The sequence below is a fragment of the Phyllostomus discolor genome, chromosome 1 (genome assembly GCF_004126475.2).
Source record: "Phyllostomus discolor isolate MPI-MPIP mPhyDis1 chromosome 1, mPhyDis1.pri.v3, whole genome shotgun sequence".
In the NCBI taxonomy this organism is placed as follows: Eukaryota; Metazoa; Chordata; class Mammalia; order Chiroptera; family Phyllostomidae; genus Phyllostomus; species Phyllostomus discolor.
In genome coordinates, this window is record NC_040903.2 from 44,544,566 (window position 1) to 44,557,863 (window position 13,298).

General features: G+C 36.3%; 1 protein-coding gene across 1 annotated transcript in view; it reads right to left on the reverse strand.

The window, feature by feature from the left end:
- Positions 1-1,293: 1,293 nt before the first annotated feature.
- GC (GC vitamin D binding protein) overlaps positions 1,294-13,298 on the reverse strand; it is a 37,454-nt gene continuing 25,449 nt past the window's right edge. Inside the window, exons 9-13 of the mRNA XM_036021856.1 lie at positions 12,321-12,450; positions 11,782-11,879; positions 9,727-9,859; positions 3,900-3,954; positions 1,294-1,461 (exon numbers count right to left, since the gene is read on the reverse strand). Coding sequence (XP_035877749.1) covers positions 3,919-3,954; positions 9,727-9,859; positions 11,782-11,879; positions 12,321-12,450 — 397 coding nt within the window. The 3' untranslated portion in view covers positions 1,294-1,461; positions 3,900-3,918. The remainder of the gene's footprint in view (positions 1,462-3,899; positions 3,955-9,726; positions 9,860-11,781; positions 11,880-12,320; positions 12,451-13,298) is intronic.

Here is a 13,298-nt window from a genome sequence, read left to right on the forward strand (position 1 = left end):
AGTTAGTGGTGAAAATGAAAAATGTCTTTTGTGTTATGGAAAAACACAGACTTTTTGGCCAATACAATACTATGTTTGTTTCCAAAACTGAATTGATTAGGAAACACATTCTCCAGTTATTTCCATTAATCTTGCATAGAGGTTGGAAATGAAAGCTAAGTCTCTGTGTGTTTCTTTCCTGATGCTTTTACTTTGATTCGCTTTTATGGAGTCTCATTCTCCTCACATTTTGTCAGTGATACTTACGTCTTGGAGGTCATGTTGAAGGGTCAGCAAGATAATTTTGGAAGTAAAAAATAATTTTAAAAAATGTAAAATGCTGCCTAAATATAGTTTGTTGCTTTTGTTACTTCGTGGTATTGATATACTTCCCTGTTTGGAGTTAATTTCCCATTTTGAACTCTTTGTGGGAGGTGGGTCTGTATCTTCTGCAGAAGCTGCTGGGGACACGCATTTTATTTCTCAGTTCCTGGCAGCTAAAGTCTTGGGTGCCTGACCTTGGTTTAGTTAATGAAATGCTCCCTACTGGGATTTAAAATGTTGAGGAGTGACCAGGGTGATTTGGTTAATGTGACTCCAGTTATATTTGCTACAGAGAATGTTTTATCTCTCCAGATACCTCTACAAAGACCATTAGATGAACTCAAATTCCTTGAGGCAATTAACTATAAATATAGGTTTTTCTTGGCTTGTATTTGTTTCAGAGAGGTATTTTTTCTGAAAATAATGAGCTTTCTTTCAAAGCAAAATATGTTAAGTCAGAACATCTTCATTTTCTCTGGGCAAAGAAAGCATGTAGAATATCATTTATAGTGTGTATTATACACCTATACATGGCTAATTAAATCAAGTGGAAATCAAGATGTTTTTAGAACTTTGACTCAATAAATTGCTCTTAAAGAGTCTTTAGCAAAAATAAACTTGTTCAGACCAATTTTTTTTGCAAGGAAGACACTATCTAATTAATGCCATATAGTTTGCAGCTGGGAACAAGAAATTCTCAGGAATTTTTTAGAAGTAAGCTATCTTAGGCTATTTATGGTAGAAGGCTGGCTAACGTTTCCTAAGTGCCTAAGCCTGAGAGGCAATCAAGGAATGGAGCTTAGCGTGTTGGGGATTGTAAAGTGGATGCTAAAAGCTGTGGATCAGCTTCGGGTGCTAATGCAGAGACACAGCAGGGCTCTAGAAATAAGCAGGGGCTTTCGAGGCTGAGGCTGCCTCCTGCAGTGTCTTTGTGAAAATCACAGGCCCAGGGCTGAAGGTCAGCATCGTAACATCATCCTCAGGCATTTATGGTTTGCATTCAATTCCCATTTATTTTGATAGCAAGTCATTGTACTTATCATTGTACAAAGGTACTGTAGCTGATAAAAACCGGAGTACCTAGTTGTCCCCCCCAGGAGCGTGGCTCTGCTGGGTTAGGCCTGAGGCGTCGTTTCCAGGAGAGTTCCAGCTTTAGGTCTATGAGAATCATGGAAATAGAGGTTAGAAAAACAGAGCTGTTGGGCAGCAATCATAATACTGCTTGACCATCAAGTTATTTTTATGTTTAAAGATGAACCTGTCTGGCATGACCCATATATCCACTGTGGCCATCTAATGAGTCAGAGTAAAAAAATGTAGGAGATTCCTACATTTAGACATCACTAGGCACATTATACACCTTTTTCTTCAATAGTATGTGTGACTTACTGCTTTACGACAGTGAATATTCACTGCCAGAGTGGGGGAGGAAACAAACAGCAACAGTGGCACGTAAGCCTCCCACCCCCACTTCCAGTCAGGGGATTGAGACACTAGTTGAGTTCAGTAGTTGTGTTTTAGTGAAACAGCATGGGAGTTGTTGTCAAAGCACCTCCTTTGCAATGAGGCAAATGCGTCTTCCCCTTGATTTTTCCTTTCTCTAAGACAGTACAGCAGAGTTGAATCAAAACTCTATTTGCACAGTGAAAGAAATTCCGTCTTTCATTATTCTCTTGAGTTTGGGCCTTGAAGTGTGGGTTCTCTCCCAGCGTAAGCAACTGGTGGTGCTGAGTGTGATTCTGGTATTCCAGGTATTTTTTTCAACCTGACTCTGCAGTGAGAGCCAAACTTCTCTATCCTTGGCAACCCAGGAAATACTAATTGCTTCCAAAACTGAAGGAAATAAAAAGATAACTGGCTTTGTGGGACTTATTAAGAGACAGTAATTGTCTCTCCAATGGACATGCAAATGTGGCCACAATCAATTCTGGAACTTGAGGAAAAATTGACCAAAGGGCAATCCAGTAACTGGGAGGATGACAACTCAGGTTTATAATAAGACTTAAGAATGAAACTGTTGACAGGAAGACATGAATTATAGGTGTACCTAAGAATGGGAATGCCTGGGACAAAGGCTTCAGCTTTTGTAAGCTGTTCAAATCTCTGAAGAGGAGTATGCTTTCATTGAAAAGAAATACCTGAGTGGGTTTAGTAGCTCTAGGAACTAAGGAGAAGGTTTCCTCTTAGAATTGTGTGAGGCCATAGTCGTTACCCAAGCCAAAATTCTCTCCTGAGAGCAGGATGCGGAGGGAAAGCTTACAGTTGCAGAGTGCAATGACTAAGCCTCATTCCACATGTGGATTGTATTTTTTAGCTTCTTGTCTTTGCAAGACAAGTGGTCCGGATACATTTTGTGTCCAGAAAATTTCATGTAACTTAATTTTTTAAAAGAACCTATTATGCATCTTTGTGAAATAGACACCTGGGCTTAAGTACCCACACCCCCTCTCCCCCATCCCTCCAAATAGTTTTAGTAACTGCTTCACACTAAACAGCTTGGGCTGCTTCTGCCATTGGACAGCTAACCTGTTACAGTAAGAGAAAAATCACAGAAGCAGCAGTAGCAGGGAGCACTACTTGCTAGTATTACTGCTATTATTTTCTACACATTTTATACACATCTTCTCAGTCATCACAACAATACTGACAAGTAAATATTATAATTTCTTTTTAGAACCCCCCCCCCCATTCCCTTAAGCTTTAGTGAATTGAGATTACTCATTCAGGTTCACAAAGATAGATAGTTAGAATGGGATTCTAATCCAGATTGGCTAATTCCAAAAATAAATTTCCTTGACTAGCCCCATTGTACTTCCTCTCAGTGTTTTTTGTTTTGTTTTGTTTTGTGCTGGTTCAGATCATTTGCATAGTTGAGAGTTGAAAACCTGAATATGATGGAATGGTTTAATTTCACTTGTCAATAGCTTTTGCATCTGTATCATTTTGCGGGAAGTTGTCAGTAAATCAGAAAAATGAAAATTTCACATCATTGAAAATCTTCAACTCAATTAAGATCTAAGATAAACGGAAGCCATTATTTTTATAAATTTTTAAATCTCAGAAGTAATATTAAAAGGAATACAATTAAATCTAGGGAGAAAATTTTCATGTTGAAATATACAAAGTTGAGGTCATCTTCAGTTTAAGGTATGGAATTTTGTCACATGTAATATCTGAAAGAAGCAAGTGATAATATTTCAATAGTATTGCTTTAAGAATGCCTCTTTTCTCCTAAGAACACTACTGTGTTATCTTTAAGACTTGATGAACTCTGTCTTGAACTCATTTTTTTTTATCAAATGCATCAAAACCCCTGAAATGATTTCCATGCTGTCATTATCTTAGCTGTGAGGTTATGATCGATATTGTCCCAGACCAGGGACCCAGATTCTAGTCCTAAATGTTCCAGAAGTTGGTTGTGTGTACTTGTGTAATCTCCTTAACTTTCCTAGATGCTTAATACTCTCATCTGTAAAGTAAGTTTGAATGGCTAATACTTGGAATTAATAATTTGAAAGGGTCTTTCCCATTCTGTGATTTAAAAAATACATTACACAAAGCTGGGCTTTCTTGCTGCCTTTAAAGACAATACTTACCTAAGGTAGTTCATACACATCAAGACTCCAAGGTATTTTTCATTTCAGCATCAATCTGAAATTTAAAAAAAGTTATCTAATTATTCATGAAATATTTTATTTGTAAACTATTAGATTATGAAGGTAAACAATTTACACCTTGATTAGAGAAAAGGACTCTTGTTAAAATGCAATTTTACATTGAACTTTTATTGGCCAGCCTTCATATTTACTTAGTTTTACAAGTCCCTGCCCTTGGACAGTTTAGAATCTCCTATGAAAAATAGACAAGAAAAAAAAAGTGCTAATTACTGGGTGTGCACAGAGCGCTAGCGGGCTTGAGTGCCAGAGAAGGGTTCTGGAGTGATATCTAAACTGAATCCGGAATCTTGACAGATAACCAGGTTACAGAATGAATATGGTGTAATCCAGGAGGAGTCCTCATGGGCAAATGCCTTGAGGTAAGAGCAGGTTTAAAGTACTTAGGAAAACTGCAAGGAGTGCAGGAGAACCAAAGCAGGAAGAGTAAGCAGTGGAAGGGGAGTGGTGGGGAAAATGGAGAGAATTATACTTAAACAACAATAAAAAAACACATTAAATAAAAACAGGGATAGATCAGGCTGGAGAGGAAAACAATGGTCCAAACTGTCTTGATTAAAAAAAATAGACTTCTATTTAGAAGCAACGTACAGCAATTAGAGGAACGCATTAGCCATTTTGTGTTTTACAAATGTTATTTTGACATCAGTATAGAGATGGGATTGGGTGTGAGGCATTGTGGGTGACTGGAGATGAAACAGCAGTTAGGAGGTAGTAATTAGGTAAAAAGATTGACTAAATTTAAGTATTAATAATGTAGAAAAAGCCTGTGGGGTTATTGAGAGATTTTGAAATGCTGGAATTGATAGGATTTGGAATATGTTTGGATGTGTATAGAAAAGGAGAAGAAATTAAGGATCACTTTTTTTAAATCTTAGATAATGAATGAATGGTAGAGGAGGTTTTTAGGGGAATATTTGGGCCACATTAACTTTAAATTTCTTCTGGGACAATAGAGTCCTTAATCATCTGAATAATCATCTGAATAAAAAGCTTGGTACAGAGCGGGAGGGATCCTGACTGGAGGTAGAGATTTGGAGGCTAAAGGCATGTCCATGGATGAGAACACTTGAGGAAGAGGTAATGTCATATAAAGTGAAGAAGACCATGAAAACAATCTCTGGGAAATGGAAATTTAAGGTGTGGGTAGAAGAGAGTAATATGACACAGAATGAGAAAGCACAGGATCACAGAAGAATGAAAGGTGGGATATGATAACGGAATTCAGTAACACTACTGACCTGGTGTCACTTTTGCTATTTTAACAATAATTTTGGACTTTGTACCAATAGGTAATAGTCTTTTGATATCAGTACTTTGCTTTTATTATTAGCTAAATTAGGGCTGAAGCCTGACAGTGACATGGAGAGTAACAGACTCATGTGGAATAAACTTAAGATTTTCCTAACATCACGTAAACTTGTATGTCTCCTTCGACCCATCTGTAAAAGGCAAATTAAGTTGGTACCTAATATTTAGAACTGTTTTTGATCATTCTATAAACACATACATATAAGGCTATTCTGTTTAACAAGGCCATTAATATTCTGCTTAACAAATAGTATTGAGTTAATAAATGCTAGTTATGACATCAAGTGTCACAAACTCTTGTTAAACTGAGAGGGAAACTCTAGTGGATAGGCCAGCTCTGTATAAAATACAGGAGAGAAAGAAAAATGAGGAGGTGGGGAGGGGATAACAGAGGAGAAGACAGTCAGCTTCCTCCTTGCCCGCGTCCACTTGACTGTTCCCATTTGTTTCTGTTTTCAAGATATTAGCGATCAACTCCAGCATGAAACAGTGGCTCTCTGAATACTTTATAAAATCCTAGTTGATGCCCACTAGCACTCTGTTGAGACATCTTAGTGGAAGCATAGTAATGAGATAACAGAAGAGTGCATAGGGATGCCCTGTCTGAATAATTGTGGAGGGAGAAAAAATTTGAAGTCTAATTTTGCAACAGTATGTTTTTCTGTGGCCAATGGACCCCAATGGCATAATAAAGAGTGCGCTGGTGAAGCCAGAAGAAAATTACAGCGATTGTTTTATTTTCTGATCATTTCAAGGTCAAGGTGAGAGTAAGGCTAGGTTATTTCATAAGCAACAGAAATACAGTTCAAAAGGCCCTTCTGCCACTTTCTGAGCGACTGTGCCAAGTATATATAGGATGGCAGGTAGAGGTGGATCCCAGGATAGAAATGACTTGGAGGGAGTGGGCCTTATTTTAAGGAAAATAATTGTCAAGCAACTGTCAGACAAGCAGATTTAATGACAAATTTTAATCCAAATGTTATAGGAGAAGTGGGACAAATATTCATACTAAGCATTGAGAATTTTAAAGTGAGTGCTGTTCTATCAGATTTTGCCAGAACATGAAGTCAAAGCAGAGGTGATCTTGCTTACCTAGCTATGAGACCAATGGGGAAAGAAAATCAGAAAGGTTAATAGAAACCCAATAGGGTCTATCTCCAAGTGCTGTAAATAATCACATGTGCCCAAGTGTCTTAACAACACCATTCATCTCACTCTCCTTTAGCAATTACTGACAGGTTGGCTACTTGGCAGCACCACTGCTATAAATTTACTGGTTATAAAGCAAGAAAACAAAGTTACAAACTTCCCTTATCATTGTAGTTGAAAGTAGTTTTTAAATGGCAATGTGTTAAAATGAAATATATACTGAAAAGCAACTCAAAAAATGAACAGCAAGACATTTGAAGGGAGGGAGCTTGCATTTTGTGCTTAAAGCTGTTTGTCTTGTGTGATGTCAAAAAAGGAAAGTGTCTATTTACTATTTTGTTGTTGTTGCTGTTGTTGATATTTAGAGATGGAAGAAAGGCGGGGGAGAGAGAGAGATATCAGTTTGTTGTCCTACTCATTTATGCATCCATTGGTTGATTTGTGTATGTGCCCTGAGTAGGGTGGGGAACAGCCTACAACCCTGGCACTAGAAGATCAGGATGATGTTCTAACCAACTGAGCTACCCGGCCAGGGCCAGGAAAGAGTGTATTTAGACAGAGATAACAGGGACTGAGGGAGTCCCTGAGTCCCTATACAACGGTGATATATTTGACAGAATATAGATACATATTTAGATGTTTCCCCTTTTTTCAATAACTAAATTAGACCCTCAGAGAAAATTCTGCTGATTTTATTTTTGTGGGATAAGACAACCTAAATCTACCTATTATATTACCAAAAGCAAACTGGTAGTAAAGGAAGGAACTGCTCAATGTAATTGTTTAATGCTAAATGTTTTTTGTCAATATGATGAAAATTAGCTCTTTCAGTTTTTTTGTTTAGAATTTTATTTGGTTTGAATTTTAATAAAAAGACAAATACCTATTTCTCAGCAGAATTTAAAGAATGATCACTAATTTTACTATACTAATTTCATCTGGAATTCTGACTCTATAAATTGTTACAAAGAACACTAGCAATTAGGTTTGTAACTAGAGGAAAAAATGTGAAAACTGGAAGAGAAACCAATCTTGAAGGGTACAAAAGAAAAGGAACAAGATGTTGTAAAATTTGTCTATTTGTCAAACTGATTAAGACTTGTGAGGCATATCTAGTAAAAAACAAAACAAAACCTCACTAAAAATATTAAGAGGATTTGTAGGCATACCTCAAGATTAAAAAAAATACTTTACACAAGCTAATTTTTAAAAAGTCACTTCAAGTATAAAAAGGGTGTTAATGGGAACAGAGAATAGACTTTTTTCTGGTTGACAGAGGAAGCCAGACTAGACTCAGCAGAAATTATGAGGGGGATAGCATGGCTTAATTTTAAGAAAAAATATTCTCATAAGTGAAGCTTTCTGGTAGTGAAATAGGCTACCTGTAAGAGGAAATTGAGTATAAGTAGTTAAGTGGAGTCTGAATGAAATTACTGAGTGAAAAATTATACTAGATGATCTTTACAGACTTCCTATGTTTACATTTTGTGACCTTTTAAAATTAGGTTCTTGGATACTTTCAATGTGCTCTAATAGAACAATGAAATATTAAAACTGGGGGAGCCAGTTTTTATGAAAGGAAATGAATACTGTTGCTTTCATGTTTTAATAAATGGGTAAAAATTCATATGGCTTCTTGGGGGGAACATTCTTTAACTTATAGTGAAAGTTTCTAATTGGCATTATATCATTAGCCTAAGTGGTATTTACTTTTACATTATAGGTAAATTATTTTGTGTGCAAAAAAAATGAGTCCAAATGTATTATAAATGCTTGTTCTCAAACACACGAGAACAATCATAAACACCATGGAGAAAATCTCAGCCACCACCAGAGTAGGGGAATGATACAACTTTGATATTGTGAACTTCAGAGAGAGGTAGGCAAAGGAAGAAAACATTTTGATAAGGCATATAGTTGGTCTTAACCCTGCATGTACACTGCAGAAATGGAATGGGTGAGACAACAGAATTCTTGGAATTGTGACTAATATTTCCAAGTTAGTAGTAATAGTGAAATAAAGTGTTGCCCTAAACTTTGATTCTAATAAACAATTGAATTGACTGCTAAAGAGTTACAGGTCAAATGGGTGATGTGAACAAAGGAGCCGAATGTGCATGAAAAAGGCTAACAAACACCTGCCCATGTAAAAGGATGGAAATTGACTTGGTGGAGAAAGACCTTTTGTAAGATACCAACAAGATGTTAGAGAAAGTGCAGATCAGGCCTACTGACAACACAACGACACAGCCTAGCCTGGGCCCTCCTTCCTCCCACCTTCAGTCCACACAAAGGTAGAACACCAGTACCAGCCTCATGTTAGTTTTAGAGGAGAGAACTAGTAAGTAGTAAATGCAGTGAAAGGCATATATTAATTTACCTACTATCAGAAAATAAAAGATCTGGCTGGAATTTAACAAGGTAAAAAAAATGATCTGGCAACTATGCAACTACATTTAAGGGAAAAAGGGGAATGCAGAGAAGGGGGTAGGAGAGGAGGGAGGCAGGAGAGGATGGGAGGCATCTAGGGGCTGGGTGGAGGGATCATATTTAAAGAAAGATGAGCCCGAGAAATAACAAATTAGAAGGAGTGGGGAAGGAAATTGGAAAATATGAGCTCAAATTTCTTTCAGCATTGGAAACCAATTGATAGTGTCTAGAAGAAAATCTTGTAATTAAAAATGTCTCCAACATTTTAAAATTAACATATTTTTAAATTTTTAGAAAGTAACTGCTATGGTAAAGAAATATGTGATCATTAGTAATTAAGTTGCATTTCTTTTTCTTGTGTTACATTAAAACAAAATTGATTTTTATAATTAAGAGAAGGTATGGTATAATCTATTTTTTTAAAAAGTATCTCTACTTTGTCAATCTATATAATAATTATATGCATACACATATACAAGTATATGAAATAAATCTTCATGAAGTAGTTAACCATACTGTTAGATGGATTTCTATTTCTATTTCTTTCTCTTTCATTAAGAAAAACTGTTAATAGGTACAACCTACAACTTGAAAAACACTACACTATACTTTGCTGCCTGTATTCACTTTTACTTAAAACTGTAAAATTTCCTAAGCTTTGCAACTACCTCACTTTCCTTTTAAATTAACATAACATAAAAGCAGTCATTTTTTTCTCACTTTTATTGTAAAGACAACAAAGTTATCACAGCACCAGGACAAGGCATAACAGTATTTCAATAACAAAAAGAAACGAGTGAATCACAGTAGTAAGTCTTTACAAATACTGTGCGGTGATGAGTGGATTATCAAATCTTACCGCAGAATCACAGTAGAGGGGAGGCGAGTTTATGGAACAGCACTTGGAGGCAAAGTCTGAGCGCTCTTCAACCAGTTCTTTGAGTTCTGTGGCTGTGGCATCATGCAACTGCGCTTTTAATCGCTCTGCCAGTCTGAAAGACCATTTTTTGGGTAAGGTTTTACTCAATGTATTCTATTGTATTCTAATGCAAAAGAGAGCTATTTCAGATCTTTTATAACAAAAAGTGAAAATAGAAATACTTGCCCCTCTTAAATGTATATCTGGGGAACTGTTTTTAGTGTCTCAGTTTGAGAATAGACAGTGAAATCTACATGTCTTTTAAGATCATGAAAGGAAACATAAAAACTGCTGCTGAATTTGAATTCCAGCCTTTCCCCTTTCATTCACTCAATTATATCATTTGGATAACTTCCCCTTCTGTTTTTCTTAACCTTTCATCTCCTGTCTGGTTCTAAATTTCAAGCTTCTTAAAGGATATTTCCCTTATAGAAATTTGTGTCACTTGTACACTTTCCCCCTCAATTTGCCTACTCAACTAGGCTGGAAAAGGCTGAAACAGGACAGAGACCTTCAGCTCTTGCTTTTCGCTCTACTATTAACCAGCTCTTCATCTCACTGTGAAGGTGGTGCTAGAATTTGAATTCTCTTGATTTGTTTCCAGTTTGAACTGTGTATGATCTTGATAACTCTCTATCCTCATGGTGGACAACCCAGCCTGGTTTTATGACTTTCTCCAAGAATACTTACCAGCCCAGTAGTAGGCACTGAGAGGTGGAAGAGACCCAACTTTATGTAGAGTTGGGTTTGGCAAGTGGATGCTGGGAAGGGATAAAGAGGGTCAGGGGCACTAGCTTGCTTCTAAAAGCATTATTGAAGTGAGTTGGTTCCAGTGGGAAGGAGAAGCAAGTGAGACTAGAAGGAACTCAGAGGATGGGAGAAGAAAGAAGGGAGGTGGGATTTCAAATACCTAGACTGGATTGCCTCAGTCTTCCCTAATTTCATAACTGTAAATGTCAATTCTACGACAGTGCATCTGGAGTAGATGCAATTGCTCCATGCAGTCCTGGAGTTCCAAACTGCTGGAAGAGAACTTAATTTTGTACTATCTGTTTAATATTATGGTATATTACCTTCATACTATTCTGTTAATCACATAACTTTCTGATAACTGTTAAACAATTTTGAATCTAAGGCTTTTGCTTTACTTTTTCTTTTCTTCTTTCTTATTTTTTTCCTTTTTCTTCATCTTTTTCTTTCTTCATCATCTTTCACAGTTTTGCTAAGGTTGATTTCATGGTGGTCATTGGAGGAGGTGTCCAACTTTGGGGATTCTTTAGAAAGGTCTTTTTGAGGAGTTTTATTTGTGCTGGAGGCCTGTGTTGTTCAAGGTGATTTGAAATAAAGCTAAGAAATCTACTTAATGAAGTGGAGAAGGTCATGATCTTCTCAACACAGACATTTTCCAGGAAACCAATAAAACTACTTTCACTATTATGGCTCCTTATTTTAATGTTAATATTTATTGGTAAAAATGGCTTCTCTTAATTGAGAAAAATGACTGTTGTACCACACTATAGATGATCAATTCACATTTGTATTATACATACTGGTGATAAATGATATTACACTTAACTGAAAATTTGGGTCCTCTTGTCAGACAATATGATCTTAAGTTAGATAACATTTTCCAGCTGTTTTATAGTTTCTTAATTATAGTATACAGCAACATCTACAGATTGCTTTTGGGCAAAAATGTTGATAAACCATAGACTAATGTTTTTTTTTAATCAAGTCCCTACAGATCTTGTAATTTATATATTTTTGGCTGTGTTTGAATTGACCTCTCACCTGATATGTGATTTCTTTTTCCACCAGAAAACTGTTTCTTACACAGATAATAGATTTTAACTACTTTTTAAAAACCTCTCTTAATTGAACCTCCTATTGTTGTTGCTCATTTAGCACATCTTAAATCTTCAACTATGCTTTCAGATCACAATTCTAGGCTAATATTGATCAGTTTGGAGGACATAGCTAGAAAAATTCCCTTACTTTTTCTTGTATTCGGTAAGTGTGTTTTCTGAATAACCTGCACATAGTTCTTGTCCCTTGTCAATGAGAGAAGATAGTTCCTTCTTCAGTTGAGGGATCTGTAAGAAAATAATAATTATATAAAAAATATTTATCTTAATGCTGCTCTGGCAGGCATTCAATCAATTCTGTGTAGCATGCTAGTATGAGTGTTTAATCTATACCAGACAATGGCAAATATTTTCTGTACAAGGCCAGATAGTAAATATTTTAGTGTTTGTAGACCATACATAGTTTCTGTTGTAACTACTCAACTCTGACATTTTGGCACAAAAGCAGCCACAAATAATGCATAAACAGTGAGCATGGTTTATGTATGAACACTGATATTTGAATTTCATATAATTTTAATGTTATGAAATGCTAATATTTTTGTTAAAAGCCACTTAAAAATGTAAGGCCATCTGAAAACAAGCACCACTCCAGATGTGGCGCATAAGCTCCAGTTCATCAACCCTTCATCTAGACCAAGGCTGATGAAGAAATCAAGCAAATTGTACCTTAGCACTAAAACAGGCAGTAGAGTCTTGGGAGTCACAGCATTCTTGAAGGCTTTTCAGGGTTGGCTCAAGTGCCTTACTGAGAAATACTTCTGGAACATGAGTCCTCCTAGCTAGTTCAAATGTGTACCTGGCATGAGAGAGAAAGAGAGATACACTTCAACATCCAAGAGTATCTTTGTGGGTCTGTGTCACATTTTGAAATTTTATATCCATAACAAAGGCAGGGCACCTGGTTTTTGCATCTTTAATTAAAAATAAAAGATTTAGCTAAAACTGAATCCAAATCAACAGATTTAGAATTAAAAAAAAATAATCTCACAGATATGTAAGGTATTAATAGTTGCTTTGAAGTTATTACCGAACAAAATAATAGTTCAGTAGTTAATATCTTAGTTCAGTAATTAATACTGAACTAAATCTCTGAATGTACTATATGAGGGGGATGCCAAAATTTAGAATTTATTCATAAAAAAATGCATGTTTAGTTACATTTTTAAACTTGAGTCGCCTTCAAAGTGCTCTCCATTTGAAGTAATAGACCAATTGAGAGTTTTTTCCACTACTCAAAACAGTTTTTGAACTCATTGATTTTTTTTTTATGCCTTTAACACTTCTGCCATTTTGTATTTCATCTCTTCCACATCAGCAAAATATTTCCCTTTGAGGACATTTTTCATTGGTGGATCCAGGGGTAATCATTCAGGGTGAGATTGGGTGGATAGGGAGGTTGGGGCAAGGGGGTCTTGCCATTTTTGGTCAAAAACTGATGAACACTCGGCACAATGTGAATGTGGGTAGGTGTGCTCATAAATTAACCATAATGAAATGGGCAAATGTGTTGCAAGAGTCTTCAAAAAAATTCACTAAAGCCAAGTGCAGCTTCTCACAACACCACCAGCTGGTATTGATATACATGGGTTCCTAGAACACTCACCTAGCAAGGGAAGCCTGTGCTATAAGGCATTTTGAGGGGTC